The 20,371-nt window shown below is 47.7% G+C and overlaps 1 protein-coding gene across 6 annotated transcripts in view; it reads right to left on the bottom strand.

Moving 5' to 3' along the window:
* The window catches only part of SYN3 (synapsin III), a 174,245-nt gene that overhangs the window by 92,976 nt on the left and 60,898 nt on the right, over positions 1 to 20,371 (bottom strand). For all 6 annotated transcript variants that reach the window (XM_069966574.1, XM_069966553.1, XM_069966563.1 and 3 more), the window contains one exon: positions 4,070 to 4,161. In XM_069966574.1, coding sequence (XP_069822675.1) covers positions 4,070 to 4,161 — 92 coding nt within the window. The remainder of the gene's footprint in view (positions 1 to 4,069; positions 4,162 to 20,371) is intronic.

A 20,371-nucleotide genomic window follows, 5' to 3' on the forward strand; every position in this document is an offset into this window, starting at 1 on the left:
TGAAACTGGGCCAGTTGCCCCTAGCAACCAATCAGATTCCACCTTTCATTCCTCACAGACTCTTTGGAAAATAAAAGGTGGAATCTGATTGGTTGCTAGGGGCAACTGAGCCAGTTTCACTTTACACCAGGGGGGAGATTTATCAAACATGGTGTAAAGTGAAACTGGCCCAGTTGCCCCTAGCAACCAATCAGATTCCACCTTTTATTTTCCAAAGAGTCTGTGAGGAATGAAAGGTGGAATCTGATTGGTTGCTAGGGGCAACTGAGCCAGTTTCACTTTACACCATGTTTGATAAATCTCCCCCCATGTTTCATAAATCTCCCCCTATATTGTTATATCTTTGGGGGGGGGGGGGGGGAATTAAAAACAATTCTTTCAAAAATTTACCAAATTGGAAAAAGCGAATATGAACCATCTTGGAATTCCCATTGGATGAGATCGGAGAACCCCCAGGGGGGCGCCGTAATGGCCACCATCTTGCTCTCTCTGATAAATATAACTATGAAGCAATGGAGATTTGTTTTGAAGAATGTTGGACAGACAAGGACGCCCGGGATTTTTTTTTCCTTCAAGGAATGTGGAATTGGAAAAATGTTGTGTTGTCCGGATGAAGACTGTAATCACTGTCACCAGTCAATGGGTCGTATGTAATAACAGGTTAGCGGGACAGGGGGGAGCCAGGAATTCCAAGCACTCCGTAGCCGGGATAAGAACAGGGATCAGGATGGGATCTTCCCGCTGATACATTGCCATTAGTTGTGTGTCAGGCAATGCGGACATATGGTGGCCAAGTGGTGGGACCTACCTGGTGGATAAAACACACCGAGGGCTCGTAACTTCCCGGTGCAGCTGGAATAATACTACGGGGAGGATGACGTGTTAGGCAGGCGTGCGGGGACAGGCTTACACTGGAATGTTCAGGACTCCGGGCTACTGGTCCTATATTAAGAGACATTCCTTCTTCTGGTTTTTGAGGACAATATAATGAAGGGTTTGATGCGGGGGTCTCTGTCTGGGACCAGCGAATAACTATTCATCTTAACCAATTGTGTGCCAGCTATGGCCTAAGATAAGTCATCGATGGTTAGAAGGTGATTTCGAGAGACCCGAACCAATGCCACCACTGGGTTTATATACAAGGGCTTAGCGTCGTGTTAAAGGGGTCTTCGGTGTTGAGACTTTTTGGGTGTGGTGAACCTATTGTGTGATGGCTATAGCTTACGTTAAGTCATCAACCTAACGTCCTTAGAAGAACTGATGCCAAGTGTTTCGAGAACTGCTACCCAATGCCACCCCCGGGTTTATGCACAAGGACATAGTCTTGGGCCATGTCAAAGGGGTCTTCAGTGTTGAGACCTTTTGAGTCTGGTGAACCTATTGTGTGATAACTATGGCTCAAAGTAAGTCATCGATATGATGTAATTTGTTAGAAGGAAAAAATCGAGAGATCCAAACCAGTACCACCACTAGGTTTATATACAAGGGCTTATGCCATGTTAAAGGGGTCTTCAGTGTTGAGACTTTTTGGGTCTGGTGAACCTATTGTGTGATGGCTATGGCATACGTTAAGTCATCAACCTAACGTCATTAGAAGAACTGATGCCAAGTGTTTCGAGAACTGCTACCCAATGCCACCACCAGGTTTATACATAAGGACTTAGCGCCATGTTATAGGGGTCTTCAGTGTTGAGACTTTTTGGCTCTGGTTAACCTATCTTGTGATAACTATGGCTCAAAGTAAGTCATCGCTATGACGTAATTCGTTAGAAGACAATATCGAGAGATCCAAACCAGTACCACCACCAGGTTTATATTCAAGGACTTAGCACCATTTTAAAGGGGACTTAGTCTTGGGCCATGTTAAAGGGGTCTTCAGTGTTGAGTCCTTTTGGGTCTGGTTAACCTATTGTGTGTCGGCTATGGCTTAAAGTAAGTCATCAATCTGATGTCATTCATTAGAAGATGATTTCGAGGGATCCAAAGTAATGGCGCCACAAAGTTTACATACAAGGACTTAGCGGCATGTTAAAAGGGTCTTCAATGTTGAGACTTTTTAGGATGGTTAAACCTATTGTGTGTCGGCTACGGCCAAAGTTAAGTCATCAATGTGACCTCGCTACTTAGAAGTTGATTTCAAGAGATTCAAACCAATGCCGCCACCATACAAGGACTTAGCGCCATGTTATTGGGGTCTTCAGTGGGTCTGGTTAAAGGGAACCATTCACCCCGTGGCCCCCGTTAGAAACAGACATACAGTGACATAAAGGTCAATATACTTACCACATCGCTCCCGGTCCCGTCCCGGATCTCGTTGTTGACACGGAGAAATCGCCGATTCTTCTTCTCGCGCCCATTATGGTAATGAGCGCCGCCGGCCCGAAGTCCAGCCTTCTCCCCGCCTCCGACACTTGATTGACGCCGGGTCTTCTTCCTCCTCGTCTTCTTTCTTCTCGCCGGATCCCGCGCAGGCGCCGTGACGGTCGTTTTCGGCGCATGCGCAGTTCACAATTGAAGCCGCTCTGCAGCTCCACTGTTTACTGCGCGTGCGCCGATTGGCTCGAACACGCATCCTGTTTACCGCGCAAGCGCAGAAGAGGTGACGAGACCATCGCAGCGGCGCCTGCGCGGGAATTCGGCAGAAGACTGAAGACTGAAGACGTCAATCAAGTTCCAGGAGGCGTGGATGGGCGGCGACGAGAAGAGGACCTCATGAATAAGTTGGACTCGTCCGTCGTTTCCTATGGACGTTGGACTCATCTCAGCTCATTACCATAATGGGCGGGAGAAGAAGAATCAGCGATTTCTCCGTGTCAACAACGAGATCCGGGACGGGACCGGGAGCGATATGGTAAGTATATTGACCTTTATGTCACTGTATGTCTGTTTCTAATGGGGGCCACGGGGTGAATGGTTCCCTTTAACCTATTGTGTGCCGGCTATGGCCTAAGTTAAGTCATCGATGTGGCGTCACTCTTTAGAAGTTAATTTCGGAAGATGCAAGCCAATGCCGCCACCAGGACTTTTTAAATCTGGTTAACCTGTTGTGTGCCAGCTATGACTTAAGTTAAGTCATCGATATGACGTCACTAGGGATGAGCGCAACTGGAGCATGCTCGAGAATGATTGTCCGGCCTTTGATTACCGGTGGCTGAAGAAGTTGGATGCCCATATAGTCAATGGAGGAGAGGGTGGGTTCTCTGCACACCTTCTAGAAAGTAAAGGATCGGTGCTGAATTGTTTTTTTTTTTCTTTCAAATCAACTGGTGTCAGATAGGTATACTTCTATTTAAAAATCTCCAGTCTTCCAGTACATATCAGCTTCTGTATGTCCTGCAGGAAATTGTGTATTCTTTCCAGTCTGACACAGTGCTCTCTGCTGCCACCTCTGTCCATGTCAGGAACTGTCCAGAGCAGGGATGGTTTTCTATGGGGATTTGCTGCTGCTCTGGACAGTTCCTGACATGGACAGAGGTGGCAGCAGAGAGCACTGTGTCAGACTGGAGAGAATACACCACTTCCTACAGGACATGCAGCAGCCGATAAGTACTGGAAGACTGGAGATTTCTAAATAGAAATAATTTACAAATATGTATGACTTTCTGACAACCCCTTTAACTTCAAAGTGAGGTAAGGGCTACGTCGAGATGGCTCTGATCCTGTTCTCCGCTGGACCTTCACCCCCCATTGTTCTTGAAGCTCCGGAACCCAAATAGAAGACCTATAACAAGGCCCACATCCCCATGACTGGTGTCTGTGGTAAAGGGACTGCTCCCCCTATAGCTTTCCCAATATTGAATAAAGATACCACATGGTGCCTTCCAGCACGTACTCTTAAAGGGTAACTTTATTTTTCCTATCACAAAGTTTTATTTTTTGTGTGGACTCCTTTAGTGTCTATTTATAAAGTATCAATCTTCGGGGGTAAATGTTATTGAGAAATCATTTTAAAAGGGACACAAACAACCTCACACCAGGCGGGCGGCCATATTGTGATATCTTGGTGGGATATTACTACAAAACCAGCAAAATCAAGATGTCATGTGACCATCCTAAGAGCTCCTCCCACCTGACCACCTTGGTGCCGTTCCTCATTACTTGCATATCCACCATACAGCCGCCATTCACGTAGGATGCCAGGTTGAGCTCGGAGAATTCGGCCTAGAAAAAAAAAATAAGATATTTAGTAAAATGATTTATGTAACATGGCAGCTATTGCGACTTTCAAGGGGATCGCTCCTTCTTTGGAAAGCTCTAAGAGTTCTTGAAACTTTTGTCCTCCAGCGATCAGCTGTGATCTGTGGGGAGGCCTGGCAGTAAGTTTTCTGCTTCCCTACAGCACCGCCGCAGGTGGAATTAGGTATTACACTGTGTCTATTCAAATCAATGGGTTATCTGTGTAATGGTGGACAGGACGGGTCATCCAGAGTGAGAGACACTCTTCTTTAAGATATGGAGGACCACTTTATAGTAACTTAGAATCCCCCACAAATTAAAGTGAAAAATCTACATGAGTCGTATAGGAGACTGAATCCTGAGGCCCAGTCCTGTTCTAGCTGCTCGGCGTTCACAGGAAAGACACGTGCTGAACCTGCTAGGAGGGTTTCCTGCCGGCTGCTAAATTTAGCAAGATCAGATTTGTTTCCCAGTTCCTGCTGTTTCTGTGGAGAATCATCGACATCTACAGACAGCGCTGGACGACCTCACATGTCATCGCCATCGCCACGAACTACACAACCTGATCAAAGGCCGCGGCTGCACCACAGGCGGCTGGGGAGCACTCAGCTTTGATTTCTGAGAGGTTTGATCAAACGTCAGAGATTCAAAGTGATCAAGCCGAGCGGGTCGGAACAAGGGAAGAAACACCGGCCAAGATCCTGATCAGCCAACGTATAAAGTGATCTGGTTACAGAGCATGAAGGAAACATATTGCTTTCTATAAAAGTAGCTTCAAACTACAATACTGCCCCCTATATACAAGAATATAACTACTATAAGCACAAGCAAATAGATGTGTTGGCACTATCAGTAACCCGTGATTTGTATGGAGCTTTTTGTGTATTCAGGTTAAGTGACCTTGTGAGATGAGGAGCGTTGTAGTCTTTGTTGACTGAGTAGTCTCAGTGACATTCATGCATCACAGTGGTGCTCAGCGTAAATGAGAAAGCAATTCATTTAATCAGCACAAGCCATTGAGGAAGTAAAGACCAGCGGCACTCACCGGGTTGATGCAGTGATGATGATTTATTGGTAAGATGTCATCTTGCAGATAAGCTCAGGGCAGGGGGAGACAGGTCCAGAGGTGCTGTGCACCGTGGCGACGGCCGTTTCGCGGGCTAACTTTCCCGCTTCGTCTAGCCTCAGGCTTCGTCTAGCCTGAGGCTAGACGAAGCGGGAAAGTTAGCCCACGAAACGGCCGTCGCCACGGTGCACAGCACCTCTGGACCTGTCTCCCCCTGCCCTGAGCTTATCTGCAAGATGACATCTTACCAATAAATCATCATCACTGCATCAACCCGGTGAGTGCCGCTGGTCTTTACTTCCTCAATGGCTTGTGCTGATATAACTACTATAATACTGCTCCTATATACAAGAATATAACTACTATAATGCGGTTCAGTGAAGAAACAGAGTGCTGCACCTCACACCTATGGCTGATACTAGTGCCGCTAGGCTAAATAAAAAACACATCAGAATTTTGTGTATGAATTGATCAAGCCATACTGCCCCATGTACCTCGTGCCGGTATCTGATACACATGGGTCCCTACACTAAGTCCACACCGTGCCAGTCAGTGGCTACCACGCCCGCAGGCGCGCACAGTCAGGGAACGGGGGCCATGGGACGGCCCTGCGACCCCCATGCCACAGGACCAGACCCAAAAACACCACACCAGAACCCGGCCAGCACCGCCGGCGGAGAAGGTCGCCCCCAAACAGCACAAGTCTGGATGAGGTATTGCACTCACCATGCTTTGCGGGGTTGGCGGTCGCTGACCGACACGGTGTGGAGTTAGCGTAGGGACCCGTGTGGACCAGAGGACCTGCGCGGTGGTACACGGGGCAATATGGCTTGATCAATTCATATACAGACACTCTGGTGTTGATTTTTAATAGAGGCCTAGCGGCATTAGTATCAGCCATAGATGGGATGTGCAGCCGTTCCTTTCTCTCCAGTTTCCGATAACTACTATAATACTGCTCCTATATACAAGAATATAAGTACTATAATACTGCTCCTATATACAGGAATATAACTACTATAATACTGCTCCTATATACAGGAATATACTACTATAATACTGCTCCTATATACAGGAATATAACTACTATAATACTGCCTCCTATATACAGGAATATAACTACTATAATACTGCTCCTATATACAGGAATATAACTACTATAATACTGCTCCCTATATACAGGAATATAACTACTATAATACTGCCCCCTATATACAGGAATATAACTACTATAATACTGCTCCTATATACAGGAATATAACTACTATAATACCGCTCCTATATACAAGAATATAACTGCTATAATACTGCTCTTATATACAGGAATATAACTACTATAATACTGCCCCCTATATACAGGAATATAACTACTATAATACTGCTCCTATATACAAGAATATAACTACTATAATACTGCTCCTATATACAGGAATATAACTACTATAATACTGCTCCTATATACAGGAATATAACTACTATAATACTGCTCCTATATACAGGAATATAACTACTATAATACTGCTCCCTATATACAGGGATATAACTACTATAATACTGCTCCTATATACAGGAATATAACTACTATAATACTGCTCCTATATACAGGAATATAACTACTATAATACTGCTCCTATATACAAGAATATAACTACTATAACAGGGCTCCAGATGGCGACCAAAATGGTCGCCAATGCGACTGACATTTTGCAAATGGCGCCCAGATTTATTAATCTGGGCGCCATTTGCGACTGGCCCCGGCGGCGGCGCGCTGTCTCTTTAAGATGCGCGGCTGATGCGCGGCTGCCGGGGGTGTCCCATCCTATCCCCGGCAGCGCGGCGCATCAGTGAGCTGCCTGGGGCCCTGACTTCCGGCACAGGAAGCGCACGTCAGAGACGCTTCCTGTGTCAGAAGTCACAGCCCCGGCGTACACTGACGCGCCGCGCTGCCGGGGATAGGATGGGACACCCCCGGCAGCCGCGCATCAGCCGGGGACAGCACCTAAAGAAGAAGAGGATCGCCGGGGGAGCGGGTTGTCAGGTGAGTTTGTGTGTTTGTTTTTTTTTAAATATTGCTTAGCATAGAGGAAAGGGGGGGGGCTTTATAATGGGGGGAAGAGAAGGGGGGCATCTATAATGGGGGGAGAAGAGGGGCCATCTTCAAGGGGGGGAGAGGGGGCCATCTATAAGGGGAGGGGGTATCTATAAGGGGGGGAGAAGAGGGGGCATCTATAATGGGGGGGAGAGGGGGCATCTATAAGGGGAGGGGGTATCTATAAGGGGGGGAGAAGAGGGGGCATCTATAATGGGGGGGGAGAGGGGGCCATCTATAAGGGGAGGGGGTATCTATAAGGGGGGAGAAGAGGGGGCATTTATAATGGGGGGGGAGAGGGGGCCATCTATAAGGGGAGGGGGTCATCTATAAGGGGGGAGAAGAGGGGGCATCTATAATGGGGGGGGGAGAGGGGGCCATCTATAAGGGGAGGGGGGTCATCTATAAGGGGGGGGTCATCTATAAGGGGGGGAGAAGAGGGGGCATCTATAATGGGGGGGAGAGGGGGCATCTATAAGGGGAGGGGGTATCTATAAGGGGGGGGGGAGAGGGGGCATCTATAATGGGGGGGAGGAGGGGGCATCTATAATGGGGGTAGAGAGGGGGCATCTATAAGGGGAGGGGGCCATCTATAAGTGTAGGGCAAACTGGCTGCAGACACTGGGAGATAGATATATGCACAATTATTATTATCAGGGCCCCTCAGGTGTCTGTATTGTAGGGGGTCACTTGCATTAGTCACTAGGTGAGAGATATATCTATCTATATACACATCTTGTGGGGGGTCACTATGGCTGCAGTCATAAGTCTAGCTCAGTATGTATAGACTGTTGCAAGCTTTTAAAGGGAACCTGTCACCCCCGGTGACGGGGTGACAGGCTCCCAACCCCCCGTTAGAGCCCCCTATACTCACCTCATCGCGCCGGGGCCCGCTTCTGAAGATGGTCGGGTCACGGAGATCTCAGCCGCTGCAGCCCGGCGCGCGCTGAGAGATGAGTCCAACGCTCATAGAGAATGACGGAGCGCTGGACTCTCCCGTCATTCTCTATGAGCGTTGGACTCATCTCTCAGCGCACGCCGGGCTGCAGCGGCTGAGATCTCCGTGACCCGACCATCTTCAGAAGCGACACCCGGCGCGATGAGGTGAGTATAGGGGGTTCTAACGGGGGGTTGGGAGCCTGTCACCCCGGCACGGGGGTCGACAGGTTCCCTTTAAGTTCAAGTTCAGAAGAGTAAGCCTCATTAGAAGGCTAGCCAAGTGAAGCTGAAGTACTGAGTCAGACTGAAAACGTTCAACATGGAAACTTGCAACTTGACAACCATATACAAACTAAGAAAAGAAAGGATCTAAAGGAGGAGGAGGCTGCCGCGGCCTCTGCACACAGTAAGTCCCATTTAACATAACATTAATTTTACATGGTTTAAAATGTTGGCGACCAAATATTCTATTTGGCGCCTAAATTTTTCAGGTTAGGAGCCAATGGCTCCTAGGTAAATTTTTTAGTCTGGAGCCCTGATAATACTGCTCCTATATACAGGAATATAACTACTATAATACTGCTCCTATATACAGGAATATAACTACTATAATACTGCTCCTATATACAGGAATATAACCACTATAATACTGCTCCTATATACAGGAATATACTACTATAATACTGCTCCTATATACAGGAATATAACTACTATAATACTGCCCCTATATACAGGAATATAACTACTATAATACCATACCTCCCAACCGTCCCGGATTCCGCGGGACAGTCCCGTTTTCGAGGTTCTGTCCCGCGGTCCCGGAACGGCCCCCAGTGTCCTGCATTATATGTGGCCCCAGCGAAAAAAACAATAAACCAGTAACTCACCTGTCCGCCGGCCCCAGCAGCTCCTCTCCCGGCAGGGCGCGCACTCCCGTCATCGTCCGGGGCGGGCAGCGGGGTACAGAGACACTGACTGTACCGGAAGTGACCTGCAGCCTCTGTCATGAATCACTTCCGGCACAGTCAGTGTCTCTGTACTCCGCTGCCCGCCCCGGAGGATGATGGGAGTGCGCGCTCTGCCGGGAGAGGAGCTGCTGGGACTGGCGGACAGGTGAGTTACTGGTTTATTGTTTTTTCCGCTGGGGCCACACTATATGGGGGATTGGCTACTCAGTGGGGCACTATATGGGGGATTGGCTACTATGTGGGGCACTATATGGGGGATTGGCTACTATGTGGGGCACTATATGGGGGATTGGCTACTATGTGGGGCACTATATGGGGGCATTGGCTACTATGTGGGGCACTATATGGGGATTGGCTACTATGTGGGGCACTATATGGGGGATTGGCTACTCAGTGGGGCACTATATGGGGGATTGGCTACTATGTGGGGCACTATATGGGGGATTGGCTACTATGTGGGGCACTATATGGGGGATTGGCTACTATGTGGGGCACTATATGGGGGCATTGGCTACTATGTGGGGCACTATATGGGGATTGGCTACTATGTGGGGCACTATATGGGGGATTGGCTACTATGTGGGGCACTATATGGGGATTGGCTACTATGTGGGGCACTATATGGGGGATTGGCTACTATGTGGGGCACTATATGGGGGCATTGGCTACTATGTGGGGCACTATATGAGGATTGGCTACTATGTGGGGCACTATATGGGGGATTGGCTACTATGTGGGGCACTATATGGGGGCATTGGCTACTATGTGGGGCACTATATGGGGATTGGCTACTATGTGGGGCACTATATGGGGGATTGGCTACTATGTGGGGCACTATATGGGGATTAGCTACTATGTGGGGCACTATATGGGGGATTGGCTACTATGTGGGGCACTATATGGGGGCATTGGCTACTATGTGGGGCACTATATGAGGATTGGCTACTATGTGGGGCACTATATGGGGGATTGGCTACTATGTGGGGCACTATATGGGGATTAGCTACTATGTGGGGCACTATATGGGGGATTGGCTACTATGTGGGTCACTATATGGGGGCATTGGCTACTATGTGGGGCACTATATGAGGATTGGCTACTATGTGGGGCACTATATGGGGGATTGGCTACTATGTGGGGCACTATATGGGGATTAGCTACTATGTGGGGCACTATATGGGGGATTGGCTACTATGTGGGGCACTATATGGGGGGATTGGCTACTATGTGGGGCACTATATGGGGGCATTGGCTACTATGTGGGGCACTATATGGGGGCATTGGCTACTATGTGGGGCACTATATGGGGGCATTGGATACTATGTGGGGCACTATATGGGGGCATTGGCTACTATGTGGGGCACTATGTGGGGGCATTGGCTACTATGTGGGGCACTATGTGGGGGCATTGGCTACTATGTGGGGCACTATATGGGGGCATTGGATACTATGTGGGGCACTATATGGGGGCATTGGATACTATGTGGGGCACTATATGGGGGCATTGGATACTATGTGGGGGCATTGGATACTATGTGGGGCACTATGTGGGGGATTGGATTCTATGTGGGGCACTATATGGGGGCACTATATGGGGGCATTGGATACTATGTGGGGCACTATAATGGGGGATTGGATACTATATAGGGCATTTTTGGCTGGATTGGATACTGTATAGGGCACTATTCAGTCAGCAGCATGTGGTGACTGTAGGGGAGTGGCTATGGAGGGTTGCTATGGGGGCGTGGCTATGGAGGGTTGCTATGGGGGCGTGGCTATGGAGGGCCGCTATGGGGGCGTGGCTATGGGGACCGCGGCGCACATGTCCCTCTTTGCTCTTTGCAAAAGTTGGGAGGTATGTAATACTGCTCCTATATACAAGAATATAACTACTATAATACTGCTCCTATATACAGGAATATAACTACTATAATATTGCTCCTATATACAGGAATATAACTAGTATAATACTGCCTCCTACCTGTGAGGAGGTGTGTTGGTAGCTCTCCTGCATAGCTCTGATGCCTGGAGAAAGCCCAGGGCGGGGCCACCCTGGGTGGGGAAGCTCCCCAAGCGAGGCCCAGGCTCCAAGGCCTACACTGGGAGACAACTCCCAAGCTCTTTCTAAGGTGGATGAAAATCCCAAAGTTTCTAGTAATCAAAAGAACGTAAGAAGCACAAGTAAACTGAAAGATAACAAGATGGAAGTCAGTGAAAAAACAGCAGCAGCAGCAGCAGGAAGCCCAAGGCAAAGCCAGCAAGGTGAGCACATGGTCAGACAAGCAGGAGAAGCAGCAGGTGCACAGCCCCCCACTCCTGCACCCAGACAGAAGAGGACATCTCTGGAGAGACAGACCCTGCAGGAGAACATCAGGCAGCAGGTGATGGTCTCCAGGATGGTGGGTCAAGGCAAGACCAGATCTGCAACAAAGCTGGAACCAGGTGACTGCAAACAGCCTGAGAGACCACAGAGGCCTACACCAGCAGAGAAGGAGCCAGAGAGACCAGCAGCAGCAGAGAAGGAGCCAGAGAGAGCACCTGAGCTGCAGATGGCGGAGGAGATCCCAGGTCTGGTAAGGAGGATGGGGGAGCTTAAACACCATAAACAAATGCTGCAAATGCAGATTGACTGTATTTACAATCTAAAAACTGTGCAACCAGAGAGTAACACCTTGTATGATGCTAAGCTGCACTCACTGAGCATTGAGCTGGCTGATGTGGTGAGGGAGATGGACTGTGTCCTGGAGAGGATGGGGCCTCTGGCTGAGACTTACCACAACCAGGAACGCTTTGCTGCCCAAGCTCAGACTGTATCATCCCAGTCCAGACCCTCAGACGCTGCGTCTATGTCCCAGCGAGGGCCACGTGTCATCCTGCAGGCCCCAAGCTTTGTGTTCCAGAAGGAGAAAAAAGACCAGCAGGGACAACCACATGCACTACAAATCCCAGCCAACACTGTACAACAGCAGGACATTGGAGAGTGTGGAGAGTCATCTGTGTGTGAGACTGTGGGCAGTAATGTTAATCCTGGTGTACATAACCCTCAGGTAGCAGCACATGGACTACAAGTCCCAGGAGAAGCAACATCGGCACCACAAGTCCCAGCCAACACTGCCCAGCAGCAGGACTGTGGACAATTATCTGGGTGTCAGACTGTGGACAGTAGTGGTGGTCATGGTGTACCTGAGGGGTCAGGGGTTGGAGGGGATACGCAGTCTGTGTGGGACATGGAACCATCTGATGATGCCATGGTTGATGGGGTGGAGGAGGTTAAAAATAATGTTGCATGTGATTTCCCCCCATTACCCCCACATGTTGAGGCTGCCCCCTCTAGTACAGATCCTCAACCTAAAGCCCCTGAGTGCCCCCCGTCAGGAACCCCCCAGAAACGCCTGGAGTCGGGGTGCCCCATCATTCACCCCCAGTGCCCATTATACCGGCCAGGCGTTTAAGAGGAGGAACGTGGTGAGGTTCAAGCATAAGGGCAACAAGGAAGACCTCCCTGCCAGGAGACTGGTGATCCGGGAGCTCCTGTGCCACCAGATGGGGTTCTCACCAGCCGACATCCTGGCCGTAATAAACCTTCCAGACAGACAGGGCTATGACGTTAGCTTTAAGCTCATGTCCAGTCTGGATCGGTTTTGGGCGCAGTTTCCCAGGTTTAGGGACACAGACAACTGGAGTAAGTTCATCCTCATTCCCATTTCTAAGCCTGATACGGCCACGGTAAATATCATCTTCTGGAATGAGTCTGTTCCCCCCCAGGATATAGTGGTATGGCTCAGGCGACACTGTGACCTCATGTCTGACCTCACCAAAGCCCGTGACGATGATGGGATCTGGACTGGAGGGTGGCGGGCACTGGTGAAACTACGGCAGCATAATAACATCACGCTGCATCTCCCCAATTCCTTCTTTATTGGGAGGGAGAAGGGGGTCTGTTTCTATCCTGGGCAGCCCAGGAAATGCTTCAAGTGTGGTAAACTGGGTCATGTGGCGAGTGTGTGCACGGTGCTGAGGTGCAACCTGTGTGGGGAGGTCGGCCATGTCAGTTCCATCTGCAAAAACATCCGCTGTAACCTATGTGGTAAGATTGGCCACCCGCACAGGGAATGCCCAGATGCCTGGCACAATATATGTGGAGACCTCCCTGACCAGGACTTGCTGGCAGCGACAGACGTCTTAGAGGAGGAGGCTCTAATATCAGGGACAGTACTGACCAGACAGGAGGTCCAGCGGGGGTCAGACAATGTAACACCAGGTCCATCATCAGAGGGGGTGCAAGCACACACACAGGGGGTACAGAGACGCACAGAGGGGGTACAAGCACCCATAGAGGCCACCTCAGACCAACAGCAGTCACAGACAGTCTCCTCTAGGTCACCATCTGTATCTGAGGAAATTAAGTGCAATAAGAGGAAGAAAAAAGACCCGTCCACCCGAAAACCTGAGGAGAGTCCCAGCGCAGGCCAGAGGGCCAAGAAACCAGTCACTAGCGGTGATGGAGTCATGGTCTTATCTAATAGATATGATGTCCTCTCAGAATCAGATGGTGACTATGAGAAAGAGCTAGGAAGGATAGATAAAGAGTGTGAAGAGGACACAGGGCTCCCCCGCACAAAAAAGAAAACACCTACTGTAGAGACTCCGACACAGTCAGATATGGAGACTGGAGGTAGAGACAGCGACTCTGACATGTGATGATGACAGTCACCAATATAGTCTTCTATTGTCTTCTCATGGCTGGGTTCTCATTAAACATCATCTCCAGTAATGCCAACAGTATAAAAGTAAGAAGAACAAGACATGCGGTATACGACCATCTGAGACACCTGAATGCTGATGTCATCTTCTTACAAGAGACACGTCTGACGTCATCTGGACTGTTGTCTGAGGCCCAGAGAGATTGGACATCTGGTCCGTCCTTTTGGTCTCTGGCTGTAGAGCCTTATGCTGGAGTAGCCATATTGTTTACTACAACTGACGTGACTGTACATAGGATGACTGAGGTTGTTATGGGGAGGTGTCTGGTCCTTGAGGTCACTGTCCATAGCAGACGGCTGAGGTTTATTAACATCTATGGCCCACAGACAGTGACTGAAAGGATCCATGTGTTTAATGAGGTGAAGCCATACCTGTTTACCTCTATGCCCGTTGTATTAGCTGGAGACTTTAACGTTGCCCGGTCATCAGGTGACAGGTCCTCCGGCAGAGCTGTGGTCAGGGACTCTACAGTCCTTAATAACATCATTTTGCAGGCTGGTCTGAGTGATGTGTTTGCACAGGGTGGGAGGAGGCCGAAATTCACATACTGCTGTGGTGACAGGAGGAGTAGAATAGATCTGGCGTTTGTGAATCCCACGGAAACTGTTAGCGGGATAAGTGAGAAAGCCGTCCCATACTCCGACCACCTGGCCTTGTGTTTCTGCCTGGGAGTCGCTAAACGTCCAGATCTCGGTAGAGGGTTATGGAAACTTAATTCCAGCCTCCTGGATGACGTTTATGTCCAGCGTTGTGTTCACTCCCTCCTCCAGAACCAACTTGAGAGAGTGGACTTCTATGACAACATGGCTGACTGGTGGGAGGATGTCAAGGAGGAGATCCGCTCCATCTTGAAGAAACTGTCTATTAAGAGAGGGAAGAGTAAGTATGGCCAGTATCTAAGACTGCGCAAAGAATTGGAGTCACTCTATTCGTCGGGTGGGGGTGACCAACAAAGGATTGACCGGCTGAAATCTGAGATAAGGCAGTATCAGTATAGCAGGTATACCTCCCTGGTGGTTGAACGGGATTATGGGTCCTTAGGGTCTCCTGATCCCTTTGAGAATTGCCGGGAGCGGGTGGCAAAGAAATTAATCTCGGGTCTCACTGGCTCCCAGGGTGTTTTGCAGGAATCTCGGGAGGGTATCTTGGGGGTCGTGAGATCCTACTATACTGACTTGTTTCAGAGGAAGGCTTTGGATAAGGAAAAAGTTACCCAATTCTTGGAGGCAACTCCGCTCCCTGATACTAATAATTTGGACTTTTCTCCTTTGACAGCAGAGTTAACGGTAGAGGAGGTCAAAGAGGCCATTGATAAGTTACATCTGAAGAAGGCACCAGGTCCAGATGGGATAACAGCAGAATTCTACAAGAAATTCAGAGACCTCTTGGCTCCAATCCTCGTGGATGTATATAGAGATTGTCTAGAAAATCACCTGATGCCTCCATCCATGAGGGTTTCATCGCTAATTCTGCTGTCTAAAGGTAAAGACCCTAGCGACATCAAGAACTGGAGGCCAATTGCCCTCTTGAATGTCGACAGGAAGATTCTGGCAAAAATTCTGTTCTCTAGATTAGTTTGTTTGTCCCCGGCACTGTTGGCAGGCTGTCAGAATGGCACGGTAAAAGGGCGGAACATCTCTGGAGCGGTGCTCTCCATCAGGGAGATGTTTGAGAGATGTAAAGCCCTTGGGTGTGGGAGATATGTTGTTGGTCTGGACCAGGCTAAAGCCTTTGACAGAGTAGATCATGCGTATCTATGGGCCACTTTATCAAAGTACGGTATTCCGGGACAATTTATAGATTGGCTGAGAACTTTGTACTGTGAGGCTGAGAGCTTTCCTCTGATCAATGGTTGGCAGGGTGGCACGTTCAGGGTTGAGGCAGGGGTGCGACAGGGCTGTCCCCTGAGTCCACTGCTGTATGTGTTTGCTATCGATCCGTTCCTGAGATCACTGCAGCGGTGTGGTTTTCAGGGGGTACCAGTCCCCCATTGCTTGCCCCTGGATGTTGTTGCCTATGCGGATGATGTGACTGTAGTAATATCTGAGCCTCGTGAGGTGGAGATGTTGTCTGCAGCCATCAGAAGCTACTCGGAGGCCTCAGGGTCTCTGGTCAACCTTGAGAAGAGTCAAGCTTTCTGGACATTGAATACAGACCCAGATTTTGATCTGCCGCAGTTTGCCAAGGGCTCCACCCATATTAAGATCTTAGGGGTTAAATTTGGGAGGGATGACAATTCCAGGCTAAATTGGGAGGAAAAGTTGGAAGCCGGAAATGTAAAGGTTCAGCGGTGGAAGAACTGGAGGCTGACCTATAGAGAGCGGATCTCAATGTTGAAGACTTACCTGGTCCCCGTCTTCTTGTACGTCTCTGTTGTCTTTCCTTTGCCAGAATCTTCCTCGGCTAGGCTCTTTAGCCTGTTCTTCCAGCTCTTATGGGGGAACAGGTTGAACCCAGTAAAAAGAGGGATAACCTACCTGCAGAGGAGAAAGGGTGGGCTAGATATGTTAAATCCAAGGGTGTTCTTTGACTCCATGTTTCTTAAAGTAAATTTTGGTTGCCTGGACTCAAATAACAGTCCTCTGTGGGTGAATAGTATCAGGGACTGGATATTGCCTTTTGCAGAATCTTGGATGCGAGGCGGCAGTCTTAAGAGGGGGAGATTGACTCCTGGACACCTCCCCCAGTATCTGGAGTACGGAATACGATGTCTGAAGAAATGGAGTATTGATAAGTGTTTCATTGAGAGTAAAACCAGGAAAGATCTATACTCCAGAGTGTGTAGGACGTTCTACAGTGTACAGCCTGTACTTAGGGACTGTCCAACTACCATCTTGCATGACAGTCTGCGGCTTCTCAATGGTCCGCGGCTCCCCCCTAAGTTCTGGGATATTGCTTGGTTATCATTACAGGGGAAGCTTTTTGTCAGGGGAAATCTAAAGTTCCTCAGTGTGTCAGATCGCATGTGTCCCTTGGGTTGTCAGCAGGAGGAGACTATGCTTCACTTCATCTCAGAGTGTTGGGGTGGACGGAAAATCTGATGTGACATATCCACCAAGCTAAAGATCCCCACATTACAGTCCCTGAAATACCCGGAAATCATCTATGGGGTCACATCTAATGGGTATAATATCAACCGGGGGACCCTGTATCTTATCATCTCTGTGATCAAATATTACCACTGGCACACAAGAACAAGAGTCTCTGTCCATAGTGAGCCATTCAATCACAGCAAAGCCATATCCCTCATTCTGTCAGAGCTCAGGTGGATCCAGGCACTAGAGGTCAGTAAAAAAGGGGAGAACATCAAATTATGGAGGAACGTCCATCTGGACTAATGTATTGTATATTGTATATAGTGACGGAGGCTATTACTTACTTCTTTTTCTTTTCCCCTTTAGTTAAAATGCACTTAAGGTACAATTAGTATAATTTCATTTTCCTTTGTACAAGTATAAGTTATACTGTATGATCATTTATTTATTTATTCTGATGGAAAAGTATTTCTGTATTTATGTTTGTTTTATATCAATAAAAATTGCCTCCTATATACAGGAATATAACTACTATAATACTGCTCCTATATACAGGAATATAACTACTATAATACTGCTCCTATATACAGGAATATAACTGCTATAATACTGCTCCTATATACAGGAATATAACTAGTATAATACTGCCCCCTATATACAGGAATATAACTACTATAATACTGCTCCTATATACAGGAATATAACTACTATAACACTGCTCCTATATACAGGAATATAACTACTATAATACTGCTCCCTATATACAGGAATATAACTACTATAATACTGCCCCTATATACAGGAATATAACTAGTATAATACTGCCCCCTATATACAGGAATATAACTACTATAATACTGCTCCCTATCTACTATAACTACTAATCCTCAGACGGGGCAGCTGGTAATAATTTACAGGATACGTCTTCTCTTTCTTCACGTCTGGGAGACAGATGTTGCTCTTCTGCACAGTTTGGCGGTATTTGCCATTTCTAGGACCAAGAGACACATGACATTTCTGGCAGAATTATGAGGGTAAAAATAAAAATTCACAGAAAACCGCAGGTCCCTGGAGGCCAGATGTGACTCTCTCCAGGAACGCCTTGGAGCGAGGACACTCTTAAAGGGCCCCGTTCTCATGTGTTTCTGTCTATCTCTATGGTGAGCAGCTAAGGATCGGGCTACGCAGCAACACCTGGTTCCCGGGGCATTGAAGGTCATTCCTAAAAAGTGAGGCCCATAGTTTGAAATGTTGTGCCATCTTGAGTTACCCTACAGAGTTATAAACAGTTTAATGTTTTACCACTAGATGGCAATGTTGAGACCATGTGTTGTTGATACAGCCAGTTTATGATAGATTGATGCTTTACTCCACTGCTAATTCACCATTTCCTGAGCAGGCACAGCGCCTCTAGTGGTGGTTACAGAGTGTTACAATATATGTCTATAATTCAGCAGTGACACCTAGTGGTGGATACAGAGTGTTACAATGTATCTCCATAATTCAGCAGCGACACCTAGTGGTGGTTACACAGTGTTACAATGTATTTCTATAATACAGCAGTGACACCTAGTGGCTGAAACTTCATGAAAACGAGGAGTGGATTGCTCAGTTGACCTTTGCCCTGTGCTGATCTCTTCAGGAAACTGATCTCTGCAGAATAAACAGCGGGACGATCTTTTGGATGATGGGGGTGGTAGTCCTCTGACTGGGAGCACAGGAGCCAGTAATATTGCTGGGAGTCAACAATGCTGTGTGATGATGAGTATACAGGGCTGTGTGATGATGAGTATACAGTTCTGTGTGATGATGAGTATACAGTTCTGTGTGATGATGAGTATACAGGGCTGTGTGATGATGAGTATACAGTGCTGTGTGATGATGAGTATACAGTTCTGTGTGATGATGAGTATACAGGGCTGTGTGATGATGAGTATACAGGGCTGTGTGATGGTGAGTATACAGTGCTGTGTGATGGTGAGTATACAGTGCTGTGTGATGATGAGTATACAGGGCTGTGTGATGATGAGTATACAGGGCTGTGTGATGGTGAGTATACAGTGCTGTGTGATGATGAGTATACAGGGCTGTGTGATGGTGAATATGCAGGGCCGTGTGATGGTGAGTATACAGTGCCGTGTGATGATGAGTATACAGGGCTGTGTGATGATGAGTATACAGGGCTGTGTGATGGTGAGTATACAGTGCTGTGTGATGGTGAGTATACAGTGCTGTGTGATGATGAGTATACAGTGCTGTGTGATGGTGAATATGCAGTGCTGTGTGATGATGAGTATACAGTGCTGTGTGATGGTGAATATACAGGGCCGTGTGATGGTGAGTATACAGTGCTGTGTGATGATGAGTATACAGGGCTGTGTGATGATGAGTATACAGGGCTGTGTAATGGTGAGTATACAGGGCTGTGTGATGGTGAGTATACAGTGCTGTGTGATGGTGAGTATACAGGGCTGTGTGATGGTGAGTATACAGGGCTGTGTGATGGTGAGTATACAGTGCTGTGTGATGATGAGTATACAGGGCTGTGTGATGATGAGTATACAGGGCTGTGTGATGGTGAGTATACAGTGCTGTGTGATGGTGAGTATACAGTGCTGTGTGATGATGAGTATACAGGGCTGTGTGATGACTAGTATACAATACAATAGCTATAATAATAGAAGGATAAGCCGGTCACCTTCCCTGTGTCCCTGACTGCCGTGTGGGGTTCACATACTTACATGTGATGTTTCCTCACCCATTAGTTATATCCTGGTAGATAATCACCCGCTCGCTCCTTAATGATCAGGTTATTTGTCTCCTTGAAGTCTCGGCCAGACCCCGTTATTTACCAATTATCCTAAGTATTTTATAACTTCCTATAGGGCGGTGTTGTCTGCGGGCGGTATATTACACTGGCGCCGGCTTATAGGTTCTTACCATCTGGACACAAACCGCCACATCACTACGGTTTACATTCACTTTATTCTGCTAAGAAAATACTGTCATACATACAACCTATATAATTCCGCCATACAATGCTCAAATAGGATACAGTAACCAAATCATACTCATGTAAAGAGCTTATGTAATACTGCCATATACTTATTCCATAATACAGCCATATATAGCTTATATAATAGCCCAAATATCACCATATACTACCCAAATAATACCCCCTGCCACATAATACAGCCATATAGATTCCAAATAATACTGCTATCCAGATAATAGCCTTATATAATACTACTGCATATATTCCACATGATACTGCCATATAGTTCCCACATAATACTTCAATTTACTGATTATATAATATCACTAGTTTCCTAAT

This window comes from Dendropsophus ebraccatus, chromosome 1, assembly GCF_027789765.1.
Source record: "Dendropsophus ebraccatus isolate aDenEbr1 chromosome 1, aDenEbr1.pat, whole genome shotgun sequence".
Classification (NCBI taxonomy): domain Eukaryota; kingdom Metazoa; phylum Chordata; class Amphibia; order Anura; family Hylidae; genus Dendropsophus; species Dendropsophus ebraccatus.